Below are 25,112 nucleotides of genomic sequence, written 5' to 3' on the forward strand. Positions count from 1 at the left end.
CTGACCTCATTATTATTACTTTACATTCACTAAATACTAACACTGAGCCTACACAGAATGTGGAAACATCCCTGGCCATATATCAAATAAGCTTACAGTTGAAGGCTAGGTCTCAGTGTGTGTGTGTGTGCTAAGTCACTTCAGTCGTGTCCGACTCTGCGACCTATGGACGGCAACCCACCAGGCTCCTCTGTCCATGGGATTCTCCAGGCAAGGATAATGGAGTGGGTTGCCATGCCCTCCTCCACGGGATCTTCCCGACCCAGGGATTGAACCCATGTCTCTTAAGTCTCCTGCATTGATTGGCAGGCTGGTTTTTTACCACTAATGCTACCTGGGAAGCCCTAGGTCTCAATAACCATGGGTATAAAGGAGTAAGGCCAAACTTTTGGTTGAGCCAATTAACATAGGGCTGCATCCTGGGGCAAACGTATCTGCTCTCTATTCAGAAGTTAGTTTTATTACCATTGAATTTTGTCAAAATCCTAATGACATGGGCAAGGAAAACTTTGTTTTGGTCTTTCAGCTTCAAAGAAGATACTTTTGGCTCACCAATATGAGAATAACGGGCCTTCCAATGGGAACATCATTTCCAGTAGGAATAACGTCTCCACCAACCCATTCATACTTTCCATATTGTCTCCATTTTAACTAACAGTTCATTTTAGGAATGGCAGATGGAGATTGGAAGGCATTCTGTGACTGTTTTGTGTACTGTAGATACTTGGTGCATTCATTGAGTGAATGCTCACATGAAGAAATGGCTCCATATGGGATTAAACCTTTAACATTAGCTTCAAGGGCACGCTGAGACTTTTTATTGTTTTAGCAGTTGAAGCCCTTTGTTTAAGTGAAATCTTATTTAGAAGACCCATATGTAAAGCAGATTTTAGACACTCTGGTTAAAATAGGAATGGGGGACGCAGAATAACCCCCACAGCACGTTTCTCACATCTCTACTCTCCGTGGAACAGAATCTGAACACACTGCCTTGACAACTGAGCTAACTGGCACATAAGCCCACTGACTAATATGATGCTAATTTTGCCATTCTGGAAGGAGGGAGAAGCACTGGATAAATCATTATAGGGTACCCAGGAAGGTGGAGGAGTTGAGATACAAGCATGAGAGTGAACGGATGACTAATGACTAATCCTGAATGTGGACAGGAGCCCAAGTCAGATTGTGTGAGTGGGCATAAAACCACGAGCAATAGGTCCTGCTGACTCTGCCCGGTTTGGGTCCAGTGATCCCAGCAGAGAGCCCCCTGCCCTGGCCCCTAGCCCATGTGCAACCATTGCTCACTGGGTTTAATGAGGCAGGAGGCACTGAGGCGTGCTTGTTATGACCAAACACTAGTTAATAGATACGACAAGAGATAAATAATTAGCAAGTTCCTGTCTCTTGCTATGCCCATTTTTGTTCCAAAGATGAACTGCTTCGGTAGGGGCTTCTGCTGTGGTTGGGAGTTCTGTATAAGAAAATGTGCTTGCGTGTCTACAAGCATGTTTTGCATTACACAAGAGCCTTTGGAAGCAGAGCAAAGGCACTACAAACTATCAATCTGTTTCCCAGGCCCAGCTTTGTCATTTACTAGCAGTGTGACTTTGGACAAGTCATTTCTCTCTCTAGGTTTTCATTTCCTTGTCTATAAAATCAAAGGGCTGGACCCTATGACCGAAATGTCCCTACAAACTGTAACAGTGCACTTACATAACCCTCTTCTTTAGCACAAAAAATTGGTTAATATTGAATGTGAAAAGTACCTTAAATTAAATCAAAGTTCAGAAATAAATTTAGGGCAACAAAGATTAACTTCTTTGAATGAACTGATCTATAAAATACTGTATATGAGGGCTTTTCTGTATATGCCACTATGTTAGGTGCTATAGAAAACAAGAGTTGTATGCATGATCTCAGACTTAACGAGCTGACAATCCAGCGGCAGGATACATATATGTTCATAAATATATCAGGATAAAAGTTGTCTCTGAATTTCTGAATAGTATTTGAACATATATACACCAATATACTGCTTATAATACAGGTTTACGGGGGTAGAGAGCAATCATTTGTAAGCATTTATTTTTGCTGTGTTGTATTTGGCCAGCAGGTAGATGTAAATAAGAGACTCTATGGATTTCATAGATATTTTGGAAATATATTTCTAACTTTGTAAACTCAATAGCCTTTATAGTTTGATAGAATTTCCTTTTCATATGTAGAACTTGTCTTTCCATAGCTAACACTTCCAATGCTGCTGCTGCTAAGTTGCTTCAGTCGAGTCTGACTCTGTGCGACCCCATAGACGGCAGCCCACCAGGCTCCCCCGTCCCTGGGATTCTCCAGGCAAGAACACTGGAGTGGGTTGCCATTTCTTCTCCAATGCATGAAAGTGAAAAGTGAAAGTGAAGTCGCTCAGTCATGTCTGACTCTTAGCGACCCCATGGACTGCAGCCCACCAGGCTCCTCCGCCCATAGGATTTTCCAGGCAAGAGTACTGGAGTGGGGTGCCATTGCCTTCTCTGAACACTTCCAATACTTCTTACTAAAAAAACCTTATGAAAGAGTATAATACTGCAATGAAAAAAGATCATGTATTTCCTTTCACTGATAAGCCACAATCACCAGCAAATGTTGTTGCTATCAACAACATTTTGGCTTACCACTCTTGACTTATCTTCTGCTTTTGAATAATTTAACTTAATGGGCAAAGATTAAAATACATGACCCAATTTAAGTACTTTTAATCCTGTATCCTCTAAAAAAGCAAATAGTTCATTTTCAAGAAATTTAATATGAAATCCTTGGGAATTCATCTTGGTGCGGTATTAAACTGTACATAGTAATTAAGATATTAAAAACACATGCTCCCCAAAGCCACCAGACATTGTAATTATTTTTCAAGCTATTAAGCAAAATGACAGAAGATTTTTTAATGATAAATGTGTTTTGGAATGCATCAGCTAATTCCCTTTTACTTCATGAAATCATGTTTAGCTCCACAGAGTCTAGGTCTGGTATTTGAAGACCAACTTGCATTGTTCTTTTATAACTCAGAAGTCATTCATTGGCTGTTGTTAACATGCCATGGTAGATGCTATGTCTTTCACACACACACACATTCTGACTCCATATGGAAATGGCAATTATTAGAGTTCTGCTACACTATTTGTATGTGAAGAAGTATGAGAGACATTGGGACATAATTTCATTTGGAAAGGCCTTTTATTTAAACTTGACTCTCAAAAGGTTTCTCCTTTGGTTTAGAAATTTTAGATCAGTGTTAGCTTTTCTAGCAACCACTGGAGTAGGCCAGCATTTTATGACTCTCGCTGGTTTTATTGTGAGAAAAAAAGTTACTCAAAGAATTTTTGATCGTGCTTGAGATTCATTTAAAGATTTTTAAAACTTACATGCTAAGGTATGCCCTGGGTACTTTTCTGACATGTAACAACTTTATTAATTAATTTATTAAACTTGCAACTTTCTATTTCAAAGTCAGTGCCTTTTCACGATACCAAAATAATCTGTCAGGCATCTTAAAAATACTTTTCAGGTATTTATGAAGAGGGATGGAAGTGGAGACATTCCACTGTCTGCTCGACATTTAATATTTTCTTTGGCCATTTAAAATCATTTTATGAGTTAGAGATAGCTAATAGAAAGTTTGTCTGCTGTCTATGTCACAAAGTGCCTCAGTTTCCACACCATACTCAATTGTGGTCAGTTTTCCAGGACTCTTTCCAGTGGACGCTTGGTAAACAACATGCTTACTCTTTCTCTGCTGTCGATTTTAGAGCTTCAGACCATAGACATTACTACATTAGGGACTTGGAAATCGTTAGACAAATTAAGGAGTTTCTGCTATTTGTACTTCTTTCTGCACATCTTTTATATATGGATCATGCTAACCATAGCAAGGCATGCTGTGTCTTCAAAGACATAGAAGGAAAGAGCACAGAGACTGAAATCAGTCCCCCTGGATTCTAGGTCTAGTTTGACCACTTACTATATGAAGGTCACTTAGATGTCCAGTGCCCATAGGTTCTTCATCTGGTAAATCTAGGTAATAATGTCTGCTTCTCTGAGTCACTGCGAAGATCAGTTTATGTAATGTTCATGAAAGAGCTTTACAAACTGAATTGTGCAGTGCAAATTGATGGCAGAATTATTATCATTCATATGGAGTCACATGGCTAACAAGATCTGAAGACAGATCACCTATCTGGTTATGGAGGAGGGTGATAAATGCACAAGTGTTTTTGTAGTTTAATGTTTTCATGGCCTAATGAGAACAAGGCAGGAGAACAGAAGAATTGGGTAGGGGGAAGGGCAAGTTTAAGTTCCATCTGCCCAGGCTGGAAGACTGGTGGGAAGGGAAGAATCTCTGAAAAGATGAGAGGTTACAAAATAGAAAGGGGTGACCTGGCAACAGGGTGTTTAAAAAAGAGTGGCAGGGCAGAGAATAAAGTCACAAGACTTGCTCACAAGAGGGTGCTGGGTTAAAGCCTGACCTTGAGCCACAAATCACTGAATCACACGGCTGGAAGGAATCTTAAGGGGCCACCTCGTCCACACCCCCACCATTCAGCAGGACATTTCAACCATCCCAAACAGATGAGACTATCCAACTTTGAATGAAAAGCTCTGACACCAAATGAGCAGGTATTGACTGCTCTGGCTTCAACTGTTTCTAACAGGCAGGAAAACAATTTCTGGAATTTCATTTGAACCCGAACTAAAACTGAGGGAAAATAATAAACAGCTAGGTTTTTCTTGAAAACAATAGCTTCTGTAGTAGTTTAAGGTCTGCAACATTAACGCTAATGACACAGCGACTCTTAGAAACTGTTACCAACAAACTGAGTTAGAGGACACATAGGTCACAGTGGCCTATGGGTAAGAGTGTATCATGATCATTGTTGGTATTTGTGGGGTCTTCTCTCCATGCAGGAGCCTTGAAGCAGGATATTAAGAAAAACACAATTTTTCTTTTAAAGCAACATGGCCAGCATATTCCAGGACTGACACTGAGGACTTAAGAGTTCAATTCCTCTCCTAACATAAGACAATAAATCCTCACACACAAATTAGAAACTGAAAAGGAAATAAAAGGGTCCTCATTTCCAATCGTGGGAATGTTACACAAGAACTCTGGTTTGGAAGGAGGAAGGGAGGACATTCCACACCTGCAGGTCTTCCCAGGAAAGGGGCCCCGGGCCTGACCCTGAACACGTCCCTTCCAGGTTACATCGTGGGACTGTCAATATGGAAATAATGTTACGTTACTCCCTCAGTGAATATATTATTTCAAATCCTATCGACAGCAACCATAACTTGAAAGGAGGCAGCTGAGAATTTCCATGGAAGAAAGTGAAGAGGTCTTTGGGGATGTGCTCATAAGCGGCCTCGCCACAGTCCATCTGGATGGACACACATGGGCATGCACGCAGAGACAAAAGTAGCTCTGTACTCACAGTTGCATATGTTGGAGTATCCTACTGTCGTTCAACAGTTGCAGCACCAAGCGAGGGGCTTAGGAAAATAACATACTCCTGGATTCTCCACTCACTTACATGTGAACTGAGGCAAGTTAACTTGATTCTACCTCCTCATCACTATAACTTGAGGTCAATTGTAGCCAGGCATTCAGTGAATCCAGATGTTTGGCAGTGAATAGGAAATAACATCTGGATGATTGGTTGAATTTTCAACTGAACTTACTGGATGTTTTGGCAGCATGTCCACACAGCCCTTAATGGCTTTCTGCCTCAGTTTCCCTAGCTATAAAAAAAGGTACAAACATTATCACTTACCTCCCAGGAGGCAGTGAGGATGAAATAATACCCAAGGGTAACAATGAGTTCCTGAAAAGGATTCTTTGACAGCACTGTATCTTATACAATTCCAGGCTGGATATATTTTTTCTAATATGAGCAGTTAGACTTTTAGGACATAAAAGCACTTTGAAATATGGTTCAATGCTACACAAATACAACACATTATCATCATCATCCCATTCTTCATTATGACTTCCCTAAAGTGTCTCACTTTCAGATTGAACCATGGCCAAAAGAGGTCTGAAAGAAGATATGTTTTGGCCATGTAAAGCAATACAGATGAGACAAGAAAAAACCAGCGTGGGTGTTTGGAGCCCAACCAATTTTAACAGCTCAACTTAAACAGGTAAAACTGGTCTATCAATGAGAATTAATTGGTTGCTCAATGGTATTTATAAAGGAACCAAAAATGTCCACACATATGTCCATGGCAAAGGTAGGAGAAAGTAATTATAATGGTGACCTTTCCGACACTGACAATATACACCTCCCTACCTATGAAGAGGCTTCACCTTTTGTGGCTGAAAGTTAGCAGGAAGAGAAAGAAGGAAACAACATGGGAGAGAAAGATGTATCAAAGGGATCTCTTTGATCCACCCAAAATTGGGGTGGCAGAATTAGACTGGGAAAAAGTATTAGAATACTGTTCTCTTTCAGACTCACGTAAGTCCTGACTACAGAGGACATCCTGACTATAGTAATCACCTTAACTGTGTCATGCACATGCAGTTACATGTGTGTGTGTATACATGCATATATATAAAATGTATACTTATACAGAAATTTTACATAATGGGAATATGAATATAGATACATAGATATAATTTCTTATACTCACAATAACTTTGTAAGGAACTATTTTGCTAACTCTAAATACCACAGATGAGAAAACTAAAGCTCCGAGAGGTTGAATGATTTGTCCAAAGTTATATATCTAGTAAGACCCACAGTTGAATTGCAATCCACGTGGATTCAAAGCCCATGTTCTATTCACTATATGACATGGTCTCCCAGAGCATTACTATTAAACACCCAAAGTCTTTACTGAGGGGCTTGCTAGAAATAGTCACTTTTAGTGACTGCCAGATCATATGCTCTGATGCAGCTTTCCCTTTTTACAGGGTGGGGCTCCATCCACAGGTCTTTCCCTGATATTCCTTACGAAATCCTTCTCACAGTAGCCCAGCCCACCTCAGGCCTAAGCAAATCACCCCAAAACTGATGAGCAACATCCCTGTCTAGCTCTTCTTCATTATTGGCTGCCTTTTCTTTGTATTTAAACATGTGTTTCTCCTCCAAGGAAGGTATGAAAACAGGCCAGACTCCTTTTGAATCCTCAAACTCCCTGGCACCTGGCTGAGCACATAGTAGGTATTCCTTCACATCTGGTGACCAAAGACATCTGTTGACACTATTCTTCATTTAAAAGGAGGGGCACAGAGATGGAGTCTGAGGTTCTGGCCTTACCAGTGCTTGGATCTAACCAGTCGAGTGGAGTCACCCAGACACATTTGGTTTGAGATAATTTAGAAACAATTCAAAGAAACACTGCCTTTGTCCCGAGGTAAAGCACACCATCAGCAATGGGAGGTTTACACTGTGCTCTGTATTCTTCAGAGATGTGTTTTGAAACATCCTGTATGTAACCAGGCTTTATAGAACTTAGTGAGGTTGTGAGTTCACCAAAAAGAAGGCTCTGTTATGCAAATACTGCCACTATTCTGTGCTCAGAAGCAGTAACAACTAATTATTAAGTGCTCACGGAGAGCAGAGCACTTTATTAGGCTCTGGAGGAATCTCACTCAAAAGTGTAGTAAATACTTTCACAATGCCATTCGCCATGAAATATGTCACTATTAGGAAGCCGTTCCAAACATTTTTCCTAAAAACCATAAAGATTTCACTGCTAAACTTCACAGGAAAAGACAAAATCATGCCAATGTCATCCTACAGAAGCCTCTGTCCTTGCAGAAGGAGTTTAATTTCATTAAGTCCTTCCTCAGCTATGACTAGAAGTCAGTGGCGCCAGGGTCCTCCCACCCATGGACCATAGGGTAGGAACACTACCACTCTGGTATCTGGTGGCATTTTTGATGGCATTTTTTAAACTGTGGCCACAAAGCAATCACAAGCAGATGGTACAACTAACTTCTATTTGTATCTCAGTTACTAAACTCCTGAGAAGAAAAACTGTGTGGAAGTCAAGGGAATCTGTGGGTGCTCTGTGCATGGCAGTGACTCAGAAGTTGGCATGAGTGCAGTGAAGCTGGTCCTCTCGTATCTTGCTGGTGGCAGTGAAAGCTGTCACATCCCCATTGGATAGCAGTTTGGAAACACGCAGTAAAATGCTCATATCCTTTAACCCCATAACTCCAGTGTGTTAAGAAATTGATCTAAGATCAGGAGACAGCACTATGCAGGAGGTCACTTTCTTTAATGGTAAAAATTTGAAGCAATCTGAATGCATAGCAAAAGCAAATTAATTATAATTAACACTCAAAGGAATCTTTCAGGGCCACAAAAGATGATTAGAATGCAGATTTGTGTCAACATGAAAAAGTGTTTCCAATACAGTGTTAATTTTAAGAAGCAGAAATTACTAATATACTTCCAATTATGTAAAAAGCCTATGTGTGATTTTCTGACCAAATATTAAAAAAGAATACGTAAAAATGAAAACAGGATGGACTAGTGGGGTTGAGACAAATACTTTTCCTTCTGTTTTCCAAGCTTTCTCTTATGTTGCAATATTTTCTTTATAATTTAAAAATGGGGTGAAAAACAAAGGTCAGAAGTCCTTTTTAGCAGAGAGACTCTAAAGAAAATGAACATGGCTGCCTTTCCAAAAGCCCAAGAATACAGTTTGAACGCTCAGCATCATCCATCACTCAATTTTTTGCCATATCTGTTTTTGCTGGATACATACATACCTGGTTAATGTGCTTCAGTTTGTCAATAATTTGACTGACCACTGGCTCAGGGCCCTTCATTTTCAGCTCATGGAGGTTGAACTGATTTTTCATTCCATTCCTTGCTGCCTTTTGGCTGTATCTGGAAATATGAAGGTAAAGGAAAGGTTTGTCACAAGAGAGCCCCAAGCAAAGTGCAAGTTGACGGTATTTGGCACATGGTCGAGCTGACCACAAGCTACCTTTAGCCTTCCAGCCCGTGGGATGACTGCGTGGTACAAAGGTAGACTACTCCAGATAGAGTCTACTTGTACTGGAGAACATTCATTCAAAAGTCAACAAGTTTCATCCACCTCATTAGAACTGATTCAAATGTATTCTTTTTAATGGCTGAATAATATTCCATTGTGCATATGAAACTGGAGCCTATTGTACAGAGTGAAGTAAGCCAGAAAGAAAAACACCAATACAGTATACTAATGCATATATATGGAAAGATGGTAACGATAACCCTGTATGTGAGACAGCAAAAGAGACACAGATGTATAGAATAGTCTTTTGGACTCTGTGGGAGAGGGAGAGAGCAGGATGATATGAGAGAATGGCATTGAAACATGTAAATTATCATATGTGAAATGAATCGCCAGTCCAGGTTCGATACATGATACAGGGTGCTCAGGGCTGGTGCACTGGGATGACCCAGAGGGATGGGATGGGGAGGGAGGTGGGAGCGGGGTTCAGGATGGGGAACATGTGTACACCCAGGGCAGATTCATGTCAATGTATGGCAAAACTAATATAATATTGTAAAGTTTTTTTAAAAAGTCAACAAGTATTAATTCACCATTCCTTTTTTCTCAGTGTTGGGGATATAGCAATGAACAAGACAGAGACAAGGTCTCTGCCCTTATTTTGCCCTCCGTCTAGTGTAGAGTCCAGAAGAGCACTAAGGGAGGTGCTGGGTCTTGGCAAGGGAAGCACACAGGAGGGTCCTTAATTCTGAGTGTGCTTTCTATTCATCTGAAGGAAAAAGACTCTTGCATGTTCTTTACTTCTTCCTCCTTTCTCCACTTCCTCCTCCCATCATTTCCTGCAGGTCTGGGCAGTCCAGCTCCTCCTGAAAAGGCTTTCCCAACCCATTTGCAGCATAAATTATACCTGCCAGCTTCTGTCTCTGTTCTCCACAGGGAGGCAGACCAGCAGCTCAAGAGAAGGTTTTAACATGGTCCCCCAGGATAAGACATAGGTTTTTGCTTCAAAATTGAAGTTTCAAGCTATCTATGGACATCCTCACCAGCATGAGAATGGGGGTATTTACAATCCTGGGCAATTCTGCCTTTCAGTGTGGGGCTTTATCAACTTCAACTGGAACAGTAATTCACTACTGAGGTGGTTTCTTTGCTTGCTTCATGGTTCCAGACCTCTGTGCATTTACTCATCTTTCAAAACAAGGCAAACAAACACAAAACAAAAACAAGAGACAGATTTCATTTTCTCCTTTATCTTTTTTCATGTAGAAAGACCAGAACACTGTTACCAAAGGGGGAAAAGGTTTTGATCTCTTTTTTTTTGCTTTTTCCTCATCCTGATAATGGAATATTTTCTTAAAGAAATGGAAAAATTTGCAGGGCTTTTGCCCCTACTTTATACACTTAAAAAAATTACAATAGGGCAGTTGAATTAAGGGCAAATTCATATTTTTTACTCATATTTTTACTTACAAAAAAACAGTGCTCATTGAAGACAATTAAAATATATAGACATAATCAAAGCATACAGCACAAGTTCTTGCATCATCTTATCCTTCCAAGAGAGAATCATCTTTAAATTTGATATACATTTTTCTAGAGGTTTCCACATGCATATGCGTGCATATGTGAGTGCTCACCTGCTCAGTCGTGTCCGACTCTTTGCGACCCCCTGGACTGCAGCACGCCAGGCCTCCCTGTCCATCAGCAACTCGCGGAGTTCACTCAAACTCATGTCCATCGAGTCAGTGATGCCATCCAGCCATCTCATCCTCTGTCATCCCCTTCTCCTCCTGCCTCCAATCCCTCCCAGCCTCAGGGTCTTTTCCAATGAGTCAACTCTTCGCATGAGGTGGCCAAAGTATTGATGCTACCATGCATGATAGCAGAGGAGCTCAGGAAATCTAGGTCTGACTTTTATAATTAAAAGTCATCTTCTGAGAAGGAAAATATCTTGTGGGAATGTTGAAGAGAACATTTGACTGCATTTCTTCTAAAATGGTAGCCTACACCACCCTTATGGCAGAAAGTGAAGAAGGAACTAAAAAGCCTCTTGATCAAAGTGAAAGAGGAGAGTGAAAAAGTTGGCTTAAAGCTCAACATTCAGAAAACGAAGATCATGGCATCCAGTCCCATCACTTCATGGCAAATAGATGGGGAAACAGTGTCAGACTTTATTTTTGGGGCCTCCAAAATCACTGCAGATGGTGACTGCAGCCATGACATTAAAAGACGCTTACTCCTTGGAAGAAAAGTTATGACCAGAGACATTACTTTGCCGACTAAGGTCCGTCTAGTCAAGGCTATGGTTTTTCCAGTGGTCATGTATGGATGTGAGAGTTGGACTGTGAAGAAGGCTGAGCACTGAAGAATTGATGCTTTTGAACTGTGGTGTTGGAGAAGACTCTTGAGTCCCTCGGACTGCAAGGAGATCCAACCAGTCCATTCTGAAGGAGATCAACCCTGGGATTTCTTTGAAAGGAATGATGCTAAAGCTGAAACTCCAGTACTTTGGCCATCTCATATGAAGAGTTGACTCATTGGAAAAGACCCTGATGCTGGGAGGGATTGGGGGCAGGAGGAGAAGGGGACGACAGAGGATGAGATGGCTGGATGGCATCACTGACTCGATGGACGTGAGTCTGAGTGAACCCGGGAAATGGTGATGGACAGGGAAGCCTGGCGTGCTGCGATTCATGGGGTCGCAAAGAGTCGGACACAACTGAGCGACTGAATTGAACATTAAAAGTTAGCAAATACACAGTGTGTGTGTGTGTGTATGTGTGTGAAGTACTTCAGTTGCGCCCAACTCTTTGTGACCCCATAGACTGTAGCCCGCCAGGCTCCTCTGTTCAAGGGATTCTCCTGGCAAGAATACTGGACTGGGTTGCCATGTCCTTCTCCAGTGAATATACAGATCACCCACCACATACCATTTGCCTTTGGGGGCTGTGTTAAAGAAATGTAATGCATTTCTTTAAGGGAAATTCTTTGTGTATATATCTGGTGAGAAACAGCTCCCCACTAGCTTCCTTTTGTGTGCTTGTATATAATGCTGTCTGTTTCAATATCATCTCCCTCTTGATGACCACCAACTCCATCTTCTTTTTTTTTATATCTACTGATACCTGAAGCAGAGACCTGATTCATAGGTAAAGAGGTAAACAGTTCTAAAATGAACTTGAGGAACATGTCCCTAGAGACATGTCCCTGGACTTATTCCTATCGAAGCCTGCCACTCTTACAAAACAAGTCTCCTCCTGAAGTTTATTATCCTCAGTGGAATTGTGTATAGAAATCTGTCAACTTAGTGACTTTGCCCTGTACTCCTTCTTCCAAATCATTTATAAATATTAAGTCAAATTAGTCCCATAGCTGATCCCTTGTGGCCCTACTGTCTATTTCCTACCATTCAGAAAAATGCCCTTTCAGCTCTTTTTTTTGTTTGTTTCTTACCTCCAAGTCTTGGATAAGGAGCCAGGACTAAACACTGCTCCCCAATCCAATGGTGACTCAATTTTTTAAAAACAGCCTTGAGTTTAAAAGCTTGCCAAACTTTCTGAAAGTTGAAATAGCATCCACTATTTTGCTCTATCCATGTGCTATTTAAATCCTCAAAAGACTTAGTAAATTAAGCATGGTTTCTGGTTACAGAAGTGTTGGAAAGAGCTGGCTTATGGCTTAGACCTAAAACTTTATTTTATTTACTCCACAAAGCAGTAACCAAAAGTACTGGTTCGATTGATGTCTACATCTGCTAAAATTTAGTGGCCCTATTTTTAAATTTAGTGGCACTATTTTAAAACTATTCAGGAACTCTGCTCTTCCCCTATCCATTTAGGCATGTGAATACCTCTCCCCTATCCCCAATACTATGTTCTGTTTCTCACACCTCTACCCGTTTCTCCTTAGCCAGACAAAATGTAGAGCAGAATCTTAAAATTCTTGAGTGTTAAAATGGAATACTATGCAGACATCAAAAGAACAAAGTTAGAACAAAGCTGAAGATGGCCCCAAATTCTTGAAATCTGTGGATGCTACCATCATTGATAGGGTTCCTCGCAAGTGCAGGTGTGTTGAGAGCTTCTGTACCCTCCTCTGAGCCATTTTGCTGTTTACGGCATGAGACAGATGGTTCCTGTGGGTGTCATCAAAGCAGTGGACAAGAAGGCAACTGGAGCTGGCAAGGTCACCAAGTCTGCCCAGAAAGCTCAGAAGGCTCAACGAACAGCATCCTTAATACCTGCCATCTTAATCAGTGGTGGAAGAATGGTCTCAGAACTGTTTGTCTCAATTGGCCATTTAAGCTTAATAGTGAAAGACTAGTTAATGGTAACCGGGCATGATAAACCTTCCGAAGGAAAGGAGAATATTTTGTGGACCATTCATTTTTCGTGTGGCCATTCTAAGTCAGTGGTCTTTAAAATCAGTACTTTTTAATGAAAACAACTTGATTAAAAATATGTCATAGAATTTGAGACACTTAAAAAATTTAATGAGAAAAATAAAAGAATGGTAAAAGCAGTTACTTCCAGTAAGTAAGATATTGGGGGAAATTTTACTTTTTTATGTCCTTCTATATCTTTTACACTTTAAAGTCTTTACAATAATTTTTAATGAGTGAAAATTCATATAGCAGGTATTTTTAAGGCAAAAGAAAACAACATGAAACAACAATAACAACAACAACAAAAAACAAACCAAAGGAAAATAAAAAGTGGACCTAACTGCTAGGCCTCGCTCAGAGCCTCTGGGAAATTCTTCTTGTTAATCAGAGTTATGTCGGCCATGACTAGATCCCCGGCTTAAAGGTGATCCCTTATGAGAACACATGTTTGGGCCAATACACACAATGTCACCCTGGAATTCCTTCACATCTCAGATGGTTATCATCAGGTCACAAACTGTACTTTGTTAGGTTAAACACAGCCTATATGTTTTCTACTCTTCAATGAGGTAATGCTAACCTATATCAAAAGGACAGTCAGTAAGGATGTGACTGAATGTGTATTATTATGAGGACCCTGTCTCTAAACAGAGGCAAAAAAGCCATTCAAGTTCTTGCCCACCTTCCCAGAAGATGCATAAAGTCCTCTCCTGATGGGCGTTGAGGGCCTCCCTGGGAATCATTCTGAACTGCTGCTCTTGCACCCAAGTGCATTGTGGGTACCACGCTGAGTGGCTTGTGCTCCTTCCACATACATTCCATTTGCCAGCCCGTATAGTCTGTGAGCTCTCTGAAGGCAGAGGCTTGGTTAGTTCTCTTGTGTACCACCCAAAGCACCTCCTAGTGCAGGTAGTAACAGCAGCTGGCAGTACTGAGTGCTTTCTCTGTGCCAGATACTGTTCCAAGCACAAGGAAAACTACAACCCGCAGCACCACACTGAGTCCTCCTAAGAACCCTACAAGATGGACAGTATTATAATCAGTTCCTTCTTGCAAACAAGAACACCGAGGCACGAAGTGAAGCCACTTGCCGAAGGTCGCACAGCTACTCGATAGCAAAGCTAGAGTTTGAACTTTTGAGTCTATGTCCAGCTGCCTCTGTTCTTAACCGCTCCGCTGCTATTATTCCTTATAAATAATCCAAGCTGACTAAATATTTGATGTTTCCATCTCACTCTGCCCAATTCATGGTATGATACAATTAGCCAGCTACTGGTGAAGGTCTATGAGGCTCACAACAGGGCCTGCCACAACAGCTCTCTTTACCTAATCAGCGGATTCCTGGGCTTGCCCTTTAAAAGCCCTTGGGGAGAGCCCTGTGTATGGAGTTTCTTCTCCCAAACAGAGATCCAACAGCATCACCATTCAGTGAAGTATTTGCCTTCTTGAAAGATAAGGTATTGAAGTTAGACATATAAATAATCCTCCTCCACCACCATCATATAGACAAACACCAAAGATGATCTGAAATCTCTAAGGACAACAGGAAAGTGAATGTTGGCAAAGGCCTCCCTGCCATGTAGCAATACGACATATGTAATGGAACCCCAGGGAATTTTATGTAATATACATGCTCCAAGCTTTAAGCTCAGAGGGACTCAGTTAGGAGTGTCTCTGTAGAGTTGCATTAATTAATTCATTCATCCAGCATTTTATTTTCACTCCCTTCCTCTGTGCCCCTGGTGTACAATGGTTCCTGACAGGTTTTGAATGAGGCTGAGCCACTGCAGCCACAATTTTCCCCACCCAGACTGCCCAGAGTGTCAGGAATGGGGACACTGTTGGCCATGGGGGATTTTAAGGATGGGTTATCTGCTTAGCAACACTCATCTCTAATTAGATTAACTATCCTCTCTCCAGAACATTGCTTTTTCCTAAAGCTTTGACATGGTTCATGGCTCCTCCAGTGGAGGAGGAAAAATAGAGAGGAGCTCCTGCCTCCTAAATCTAAACTCTTCTTAACTGGACATGTTATGTGTGATGTTAGAAGTATCCCCATAAAGCATTACCTGTGGTGTCTTCTTCCCCCATCCAGTGTGGTACCTGCTTATTAGCACAAAAATAGCAAATTTGATTTGTGAAGTGAAAGGAAGATACTGTTCAGGCAGATTGGGCAGGGATGGAGGGGGACACCTTGCAAAAGCTGTCAAGAGAAAAGGAACCCAATGAAAATAGGACATTTGGGTGTGATGGTGTTAGGACAACTGACACAAAGAGAGCACTTGCAGAAGAGGAATAGAGTCAAACGTGTAAAATGGGCAATCTTTTCTTCCTGGTTCTGTGCTGGCTGAGGCAGCACAGGTCAAGTGGAAGGAAATCAATGGATTCAAATATACAACATTCAAATAGGAAGCACCCTTGTCCAATCCACTGATGGTGTAGATGAAGAACCTGAGACCCAGGGAGGGACTTTCCCAGCAGCACAGGTAGTTAGTATCATAACTCTCACCTTTAGAAGAAATTTCTTCTTTAAAAGGTTCCTTAAATACACACTGGTGATTTTGAGCATTGCCAGTACGAGTGCAGGAGAGAGAAGTTGCTAGAAAATTCACTTTCCTCCTTCTTCTAGGCATTAGACTATTGGAAAGTATTTGAAAGCAAGTCTTAGAAAAACCAACTTGCCCCATCCCCCCACCAAATATTTAATTTCACAGAAGTTTGTTTCATTTACTGCTGGGGTTTTAGATGATCTACAAAGAAGTTACAGATCTCACATTCTCAGTGCGCCATCTTATGGAAAGGCTGCAGTATTGCAAGTCACCCTTGGCCCAAACTGATTTATCAGACTGTTTCCTTGGAAAGCACTCCAGCTGCAACAATCACTGTGAAAAAATGGTTTAATTTAAAGAGTATAAATACCTTTAAAAACAAACTAGAACACAGGGTAGAAAACCCACCTTATCAATAGGCCTAAGAAAATGTTCTTTTTCTATCCAAGATACAGTCTTCATTTACATTAATGAACAGAAAAATAAAGCAAAAGTAAAAATTGCTGAGTTTTATAAATATGTTTAATAAAGAAGGCAGCAATTTGCTTCTCATTTATGTATGCACAAGTCTAAAGAAAAATGGTTTTCATAATTGTTGGTACAGCAGTACCACTTCAGAACAATTATCAGACAGGAGAGTGCCAGAAACAGATATGACCACCAGACTCCAAGAACTACTTTGATTCTCAAACAATAGCCTTTCAGAAATTACAGATATATTTCAACAGAAAGGAAGCAAAATTTAGAGTAGAAATCAGGGGGCTGAAAGCCCATTTATACGTCATCTAGTGGACATTACCTATATAAGGGAATAGCTATATTAGAATCCGCTTTTAGCCTAGTTTCAAACCTCACTGTGAGGAGAGACTAAAAGATTGGTCTTGGAATATAATCAAGAAGTCATTTAAACCTCAAGAAGCAAAGAATATTTTCCAGATGGTGAGAAAAGCTTGAGAAGTTGATATCACCCGCTGTGGGGAACAGCCTCCTGCAGAGATGGGGAGGCAGAGAGAAAATGCCTGAATGTTTGTCTGAAGAGGCAAACTCCACAGAGGAGACTGGAGGTAAGGAGAGAGAAAAGTAAATAAGGAAGCAAAAGCGATTCCTGTGAGAACTGCAGCATAGGCAGAGCCTGATGTGTGGGAAGGCTGGTGAGAACAGCCTCCTGGGCTTTGAGCCCTGACCACGGGCAGCCAAGACACCAGGCCAGGGCGGGCAGGGCTGCTGAAGGGTTCTCTGAGGGGTGTCCTTGAGGGGAACATACAAAGGAGGAGAGGAATCTGAGCCAGTGTAAGATTTCCAAAAATAGCAAAAAAAAAAAAGAAGCAATTCAAAGTTCAATAATGTAGCAGCACAAGGTGATTTATCATTAAATCACCCCAAACCCATTTACAGAGTCCCTCTAGCCCAGAGAGTGGGCATCCCTGATAGTTCGGTTGGTAAAGAATCTGCCTGCAATGCAGGAAACCCCAGTTTGATTCCTGGACTGGGAAGATCCACTGAAGAAGGGATAGGCTACCCACTCCAATCTTCTTGGGCTTCGCTTGTGGCTCAGCTCGTAAAGAATCTGCCTGCACTGTGGGAGACCTGGGTTCGATCCCTGGGTTGGGAAGATCCCCTGGAGAAGGGAAAGATTACCCACTCCAGTATTCTGGCCTGGAGAATTCCAGAGAGTCAGACATGACTGAGTGACTTTTTCTAGCCCAGAGAAGTAACCCAGAAAACCAGATGTTTTCTTGTCCCACTGGAGTTAAACCAAAAGGAAATGGTTTTTTACCTTTTTTTAGTTTTTTTTGAAAGTTAGATTTTAACTCAAAGATATTTGAGTCATAAAGGACCCTCGAAATCATTTAGTTCAATGCACCCCTCTTACAGATGGGCAAACTGAGTCCCAGAGAGACCAAACAGTAGCCATCCAAATTATTATTGGTATCACTGCTGATGGAGTGTGATTAGAGCCACAACCTCCCCCAAATAGAAAAGCCAAGAAGAAGAGGTCAAAGAAAAGGTCACACACATGAGAACATTGTATGAAAGTAACTGATGTTGAAAATGATGATCAATAATTATTTTATTTTTAAAAGGTAAAATTCAGTCCTGTCTACATAGTTTACTGAGACAGCAAGGACAGTATACTTTAGAAAGGCTGAGTAATATGGTGGGAAGAGCACTGGTCCTGGAGTCAAGACATACGTTCAAAGGCTGGTACTGTGTGACTTTTGACAAGTAACTAAACTCTGCTGGATGTGAGTGTCCTTATCTCTGAAATAGGGATAATACCACCTATATTTGTTTTGAGGATTAGTTGTGTAATGAATGTTAGCAAATTTAAGATAATATAGGTTAAGCGTTTAGAAGAGGGCCCAAACACATTTATATGAGCACTGGTATTGTTCTGTGAAAGTATCCAACACAAAATAGGTGTTCAATAAATGTTATTTGGAAAAGGATTTCCTGAAGCAGAATGAATAAATATTGCCATGAATACTTCGGGGAAGCTTCAAGTCTGCTCATCCCTGTACTGAGAGAACTGGAGAAATGGAAGAGTCTCCATTGTGTGAGCAGCCAGCACTGAGCAGGCAAGCCCGACTGAAAGCAACTATTCGTCAGCAGAGAAGTCCTCACAGAACTGCCAGCAGACGGGGCATCTGAGGCAGGGAACTTACGGTTAGGACTTCAAACGGTTCAGAATTTATTTTAGTCCATTGAAGAAGACACTGTTGACCTGTGCCCCAGGGCAGACAGCCAAGTTTCCCGAGTGATCACCTTTGGGTGTCAGAAGCCTTTTCACTCTCTCCTCCCTCCACATTTTATGTTCCTGCTCTCTGTTACAGAAAATATTCCGCTTCCACTTTGCATATAACTGTCACAAGTAATGAATTAGATGGCTCTTGAAACACCCACACACTTTTCCAAATCTTTCTCTTCAGAATACTGCTTTGTTTGTCCCAGGTCCCTGCGGGATCCAGAACAAACATCTATTCTTTAATGCAAGGATCTTCAAAATGAAGAAGAGAACTTTCAAATTCTACCTACAATCACACTTCACAGACTCAAGACGAGTTTCAGGGAGAGGCAAGTCTGAGTTAGAGAAGAGTGTAACTTGTGGATTTTTTTCTTGCATTGCGATTCACAAAGAAAAGCCTCCTAAATGTTGCTTTGGATGTCTTGCTGAACCTTATTTCATGAACTGACAAAGACTGAGAGCAAAGGATAAACTGCTTTTACATGAACGAGTACTACTGAAATACTTAAAGAAATCTCAACATTCCTGTCACTGTTTTGTTGTCAGTTTGTCTAAGCCACAGTCCTCTACAGGCCCCTAATCCTTGAGAAACCTGTATGCAGGTCAAGAAGCAAGTTAGAACCAGACATGAAACAACAGACATGAGCAAGGAGTTTGTCAAGGCTGTATGCTGTCACCCTGTTTATTTAACTTATATTCAGAGTACATAATGCAAAATGCTGGGCTGGATGAATCCCAAGCTGGAATCAAGATTGCAGGGAGAAATACTGATAACCTCATATATGCCTATGATACCACTCTAATGGCATAAAGTGAAGAGGAAGTAAGCAGCCTCCTGATGAGGGTGAAAGAGGAGAGAGAAAAACCTGGCTTAAAACTCAGCATTGAAAAAACTAAGATCATGGCATCCTGTCCCATCACTTAATGGCAAATAGATGGGGAAAATGTGGAGAAACAGTAGCAGATTTTTTCTTGGGCTCAAAAACAACTGTGGATGGTGAGTGCAGCCACAAAATTAAAAGACGCTTGCTCCTTAGAAGGAAAGCGATAACAAACCTAGACAACGTATTAAAGAGGAGAAACATCACTTTGCCAACAAAGGTCCGTACAGTCAAAGCTATGGTTTTTTCAGTAGTCATGTTCGGATGTGAGAGTTGGACCATATAGAAGGCTGAGCGCTGAAGATTTGATGCTTTCGAACTGTGGTGCTCGAGAAGACTCTTGAGAGTCCCTTGGACTGCAAGGAGATCAAACCAGTCCATCCTAAAGGAAATCAGTCCTAGATATTCACCGGGAGTTCTGATGCTGAAGCTGAAGCTCCTATACTGTGGACACCTGATAAGAGCCGATTCATTGGGAAAGACCCTGATGCTGGGAAAGATGGAAGGCAGAAGAAGGGGATGAGAGGATGAGATGGTTGGATGGCATCACTGACTCAATGGACATGAATTTGAGCAAACTCCAGGAGACAGTGAAGGTCAGGGAAGCCTGGCGTGCTGCAGTCCACGGGGTCACAAAGAGTCAGACACGACTTAGCGACTGAACAACAACAATAAATCTTCAGTGCATGGGATTAGGCCTACTGAGACCCTGAGCCAATGGAGACAAAGGTGAGAGCTTAGCTGCCTGACCTATCCTTGGGGCCAGTATTTCACGCTTTGGGGATGAACCCTACATGTTCAGGCATGGCTTCGTCTTGTCAGGTATATTCTCCTGGGCCATATGGCCAAATTCCATCCTGGTTTCTGTATTTATAGTCACCTGAGTCAGTCCTCTGCTTTACCCAGTGGCCAGCATACAACAGGCAGTCAATAAACCTCTGTTGAAATGAACTGAGACTGAAGACTTCATCCAAAGCTGATCTATTCTGCCCAGCTCTTGTCAGTCTGTTCCCCTGGGGTCTTCCCCCCAAATCTGGAGCCAGTGACTGAGGACCTGTGTTATACTGGACTTCTGCCTGGGCCCTGCCAGGAAAACCTGCCACTGGGTCCTAAGCCGCCAGATCACAGCACTTTGGAAAACAATGGCCAGGTAGGGGATGGCAGAGTTCCTGCCTGAGGCCGCAGTGAACACCGTCATTCCAGTGGTGGGTCAATGTGATTCCATGGTGGCTTAGACAGTAAAGAATCCACCTGCAATGTGGGACACCTGGGTTTGATCCTTGGGTTGGGAAGATCCCCCAGAAGAGGGCAACCCACTCCAATATTCTTGCCTGGAGAATCCCACAGACAGAGGAGCCTGGTGGGCTATGGTCCATGGGGTTGCAAAGAGTTGGACATGACTGAAGCGACTTAGCATGTCAGTACAGAATGCAAATACCTTCTATTCTGCACTTGCCTATTAAGCATCTATGCAGCTCTATGCTCAGTCACAAAACCCTGGGAGTTAGAGACACTGAACTGTCCAGTGTTCTAAGCCCACTATCCCCAGTTTGGACTTCGCAGACCAGATTCTGGTTTGGTCTTTGGCAAATCTGGTCCTCAGAAAATGAAATCTTTAACTAGTGACTGTGTGGGATTTCCCTGCAAACTGATGCTTGAGAATGTGCAGCTCTACCACTTCATGAGCTGAGGACACACAACAGCCTCCATCATGACACCAAGAGAGCCAGCAGAGGGTGCATCTGTGGCTGATGGAGAGGAGAAGAAACTAGCAAGAAGGTGTTAGACTTGCCCAAGGACACTAAAAAAGTCTGCCTGAAGAAAGCAGAACTGCCACTTCTGCTGCCTTCTCTTAAACTTGGACCCAGAGCCCCAGGATGCAGGCTGCAGTCAGGGCCCTGGGGAGCAGAAGGAAATACACTCTGGTGGAAGTGTGTTCCAGTATTCCCCTGGTGGAAGACGGTGCCCATGGTGGGCATGGCCAGAGGAACTAGACTAGAGCCACCGGCCCTACCACTGCCAATAGCAGAATAGCTCTGCCCTTGGCAGGCCCAAGTCTGGCACGGCCGCTCTCTAGTCGCCAGCGATAAAATAACACTCAAGAGTAACAGAGGGAAGGAAAGGTGAACTGAAGTGTAAACCACCCCTACTCCAACCGCCCCAGCAGTTGCAGGTGCCTCCAGGTCCTCGACTCTTTGCACCTGCTCTCCAACCGGAACAAGGGGCCTATTGTGTGAAGCTGTGTGCAGGGCGGTGCTAAGCAAACAAGAAGTGCCTCTCCTGATCATAAAGTAGATGGGATTCCAGGAAAACTTTACTCAGCCAAATAAAAGTGATTGTAAAGCACTTGGTGAAATATAAACTGCTACATAAATACTTAATAAAAGCTCACAGCAATGCACACAAGGACAGCTAGGTCAAAAATTACCCTAGCTCTCTAGCCCAGAGGGTTTCAGCAAAGAGAGAATTGTCTCCCTCCCCTGGGTTTGCTCAGCCACTTTGCATCCCTCTGCTCTGACCTGCCCTTCAGCCCCTGGCACTCCACTCGATGGATCTCTCCCGACACTGATAGAGCTCTGTGGTTTGAGGGCTTCTCATTTTCATCATGGGTGGTTGTGTCAAATATTATTTGGAGCAACAGACACTGAATTCCATTTCTTTTGCTCAGAAGCTCCACTGGGGTCATGTGGTGCTATGGGGGTGGCAATTTCTTTAAGGCTTAATTATATGAATTTCACCCCAAACTCTCCAATATCAGAAACTGAGAACTCTGACAATATCTCAATCAGCCAACCTACCTGCCCCCCTGTAGCCCCAAAGATACCCGAAGGATCTGTTCTGATGAGAATGATTATACCCCCGGGCTCCTTTTCAATTGCTTTCACTTTGGTCTGTTTGGGAAGCCATCAGATAAAGAACTGGATATTCAATGTCATCAAGGAGGCTTTAGGGCACTCCTCCTCCATTCAGACTCCCCCCTCCCTCAAATATCCTTGCCATTGAAACTCATGGACTGTTAGAGCTGGAAAGAGCTTTAGAGGTCATCTTGTCTAACTCCATTTTACAAATAAAAGATTGGCGGTCAGTGACTTGCCCAAGGTCACACAAACCAGTTTGTGGTAGAGTTAAGAGCCAAGCTGGACTTCCGGTCTAGGGCTAAAGGGGTCTCTACTTGCATGGGCTTCACAGTCATAGGTAATGGTGTTATCATAGGAGCCATGGTGTAGGGGAGATGGAATGGAGGACTGGCCTCAGAAGGAGGTGAAGGTCATTGGCTCTTTCTCCCCGGGGACACCACCTTCCAGCCCTGAGAAAATCTGAAAGCTGAGAAGCATGGTGCAAGAGGCAGAAAAAGAACTGCAATTTCCTGGGCCAGGACTGGGGATAGACCAAGGGAAGGTTAGAACTTAGCAGCACAGGGCAAGAAAAGCCAGACAGAACACCTGTCCCAAGTGTGCTGGACAGGAGAACAAGCTTAGATCAGGGTTTCCATCAAGAACAGGAAGAAGAGAAGCCAAGCATATGACTGGCAGTGTCATGGACAAGAGAGCACAGACTACCTGATTTTGGATCCTATCTCTCTTAATAGTGCCGTGGCCCTTGTTGTTATTTAACCTTATCACTGGGGCTTCCATGTGTCTCAGCTGGTAAAGAATCTGCCTGCAATGTGGGAGACCCGGGTTCGATCCCTGGGTTGGGAAGATCCCCTGGAGAAGGAAAAGTCTACCCACACCAGTATTCTGGCCTGGAGAATTCCATGGACTGTACACTCCATGGGGTTGCAAAGAGTTGGACACGACTGAGTGACTTTCACTTTCAACCACATCAATAAATGAGGGTAATAATCATGTCCTGAAGAACTATGGATGGAGATTCATAACACTGTACAACAGGCACTGATCAAAACCATCCCCAAGAAAAAGAAATGCAAAAAGGCAAAATGGTTGACTGAGCTATTCTCAAGTAGCTGAGAAAAAGAAGAGAGGTGAAAGGCAAAGGAGAAAAAGAAAGATTTATCCATCTGAATGCAGAATTCCAAAGAAGAGCAAGGAGAGATAAGAAAGCCTTTTCCAGTGAACAATGCAGAGAAATAGAGGAAGACAACAGAAGAGATCCCCTCAAGAAAATTAGAGATACCAAGGGAACATTTCATGCAAAGACAGGCACAATAAAGGACAGAAACAGTATGGACCTAACAGAAGCAGAAAATATTAAGAAGAGATGGCAAGAAGACACAGAAAAACAATACAAAAAAGATCTTCATGACCAGATAACCATGATGGTGTGATTACTCACCTAGAGCCAGACATCTTGGAGTGTGAAGTCAAGTGGGCCTTAGAAAACATCACTATCAACAAAGCTAGTGGAGGTAATGGAATTCTAGCTGAGCTATTTCAAATCCTGAAAGATGATGCTGTAAAAGTGCTGCACTCAATATGCCAGCAAATTTGGAACACTCAGTAGTGGCCACGGGACTGGAAAAGGTCAGTTTTCATTCTAATCCCAAAGAAGGGCAATGCCAAAGAATGTTCAAACTACTGCACAATTGCACTCATTTCACATGCTAGCAAAGAATGCTCAAAATCCTTCAAGCTAGGCTTCAACAGTACATGAACTGAGAACTTTCAGATGTTCAAGCTGGATTTAGAAAAGGCAGAGGAATCAGAGATCAAATTGCCAACATCCATTGGATCATAGAAAAAGCAAGAAAATTTCAGAAAAACATCTACTTCTGCTTCATTAACTACACTAAAACCTTTGACTGTGTAGATCACAACAAACTGTGGAAAATTCTTCAAGAGATGGGAATACCAGACCACCTTACCTGCCTCCTGAGAAATCTGTATGCAGGTCAAGAAGCAACAGTTAGAACCAGACATGGAACAACAGACTGCTTCCAAATTGGGAAAGGAGTACGTCAAAGCTGTATATTGTCACCCTGCTTATTTAACTTATATGCAGAGTACATCATGCGAAATGCTGGGTTGGATGAAGCACAAGCTGGAATCAAGGTTGCAGGGAGAATTATCAATAACCTCAGATATGCAGATGACACCGCCCTTATGGTAGAAAGCAAAAAGGATTAAAAAGCCTCTTGATGAAAGTGAAAGCTAGCTTAAACATCAACATTCAAAAAACAAAGACCATGGCATCTGGTTTCATCACTTCATGGCAAAAAGATGGGGAAACAATGGAAACAGTGACAAACTTATTTTCTTGGGCTCCAAAATTACTGTGGATGGTGACTGTAGCCACAAAATTAAAAGACGCCTGCTCCTTGGAAGAAAAGCAATGACAAACCTACACAGCATATTAAAAAGTAGAGACATTACTTTGCAGACAAAGGTCTGTATAGTCAAAGCTATGGCTTTGCCACTGGTCATGTATGGATGTTAGAACTGGACAATAAAAAAGGCTGAGCACCGAAGAATTGATGCTTTTGAACTGTGGTGCCTGAGAAGACTCTTGAGAGTCCCTTGGACAGCAAGGAGATCTAACCAGTCAATCCTAAAGGAAATCAGTCCTGAATATTCATTGGAAGGGCTGAT

The 25,112-nt window shown here is 42.2% G+C and overlaps 1 protein-coding gene across 1 annotated transcript in view; it reads right to left on the bottom strand.

Annotated features, from left to right (window-relative positions):
- Positions 1 to 25,112, bottom strand: part of GPC3 (glypican 3) — a 451,757-nt gene that overhangs the window by 107,775 nt on the left and 318,870 nt on the right. Inside the window, exon 6 of the mRNA XM_040266185.1 lies at positions 8,774 to 8,894. Coding sequence (XP_040122119.1) covers positions 8,774 to 8,894 — 121 coding nt within the window. The remainder of the gene's footprint in view (positions 1 to 8,773; positions 8,895 to 25,112) is intronic.

Source organism: Oryx dammah, unplaced genomic scaffold, assembly GCF_014754425.2.
Source record: "Oryx dammah isolate SB20612 unplaced genomic scaffold, SCBI_Odam_1.1 HiC_scaffold_23, whole genome shotgun sequence".
NCBI lineage: Eukaryota > Metazoa > Chordata > Mammalia > Artiodactyla > Bovidae > Oryx > Oryx dammah.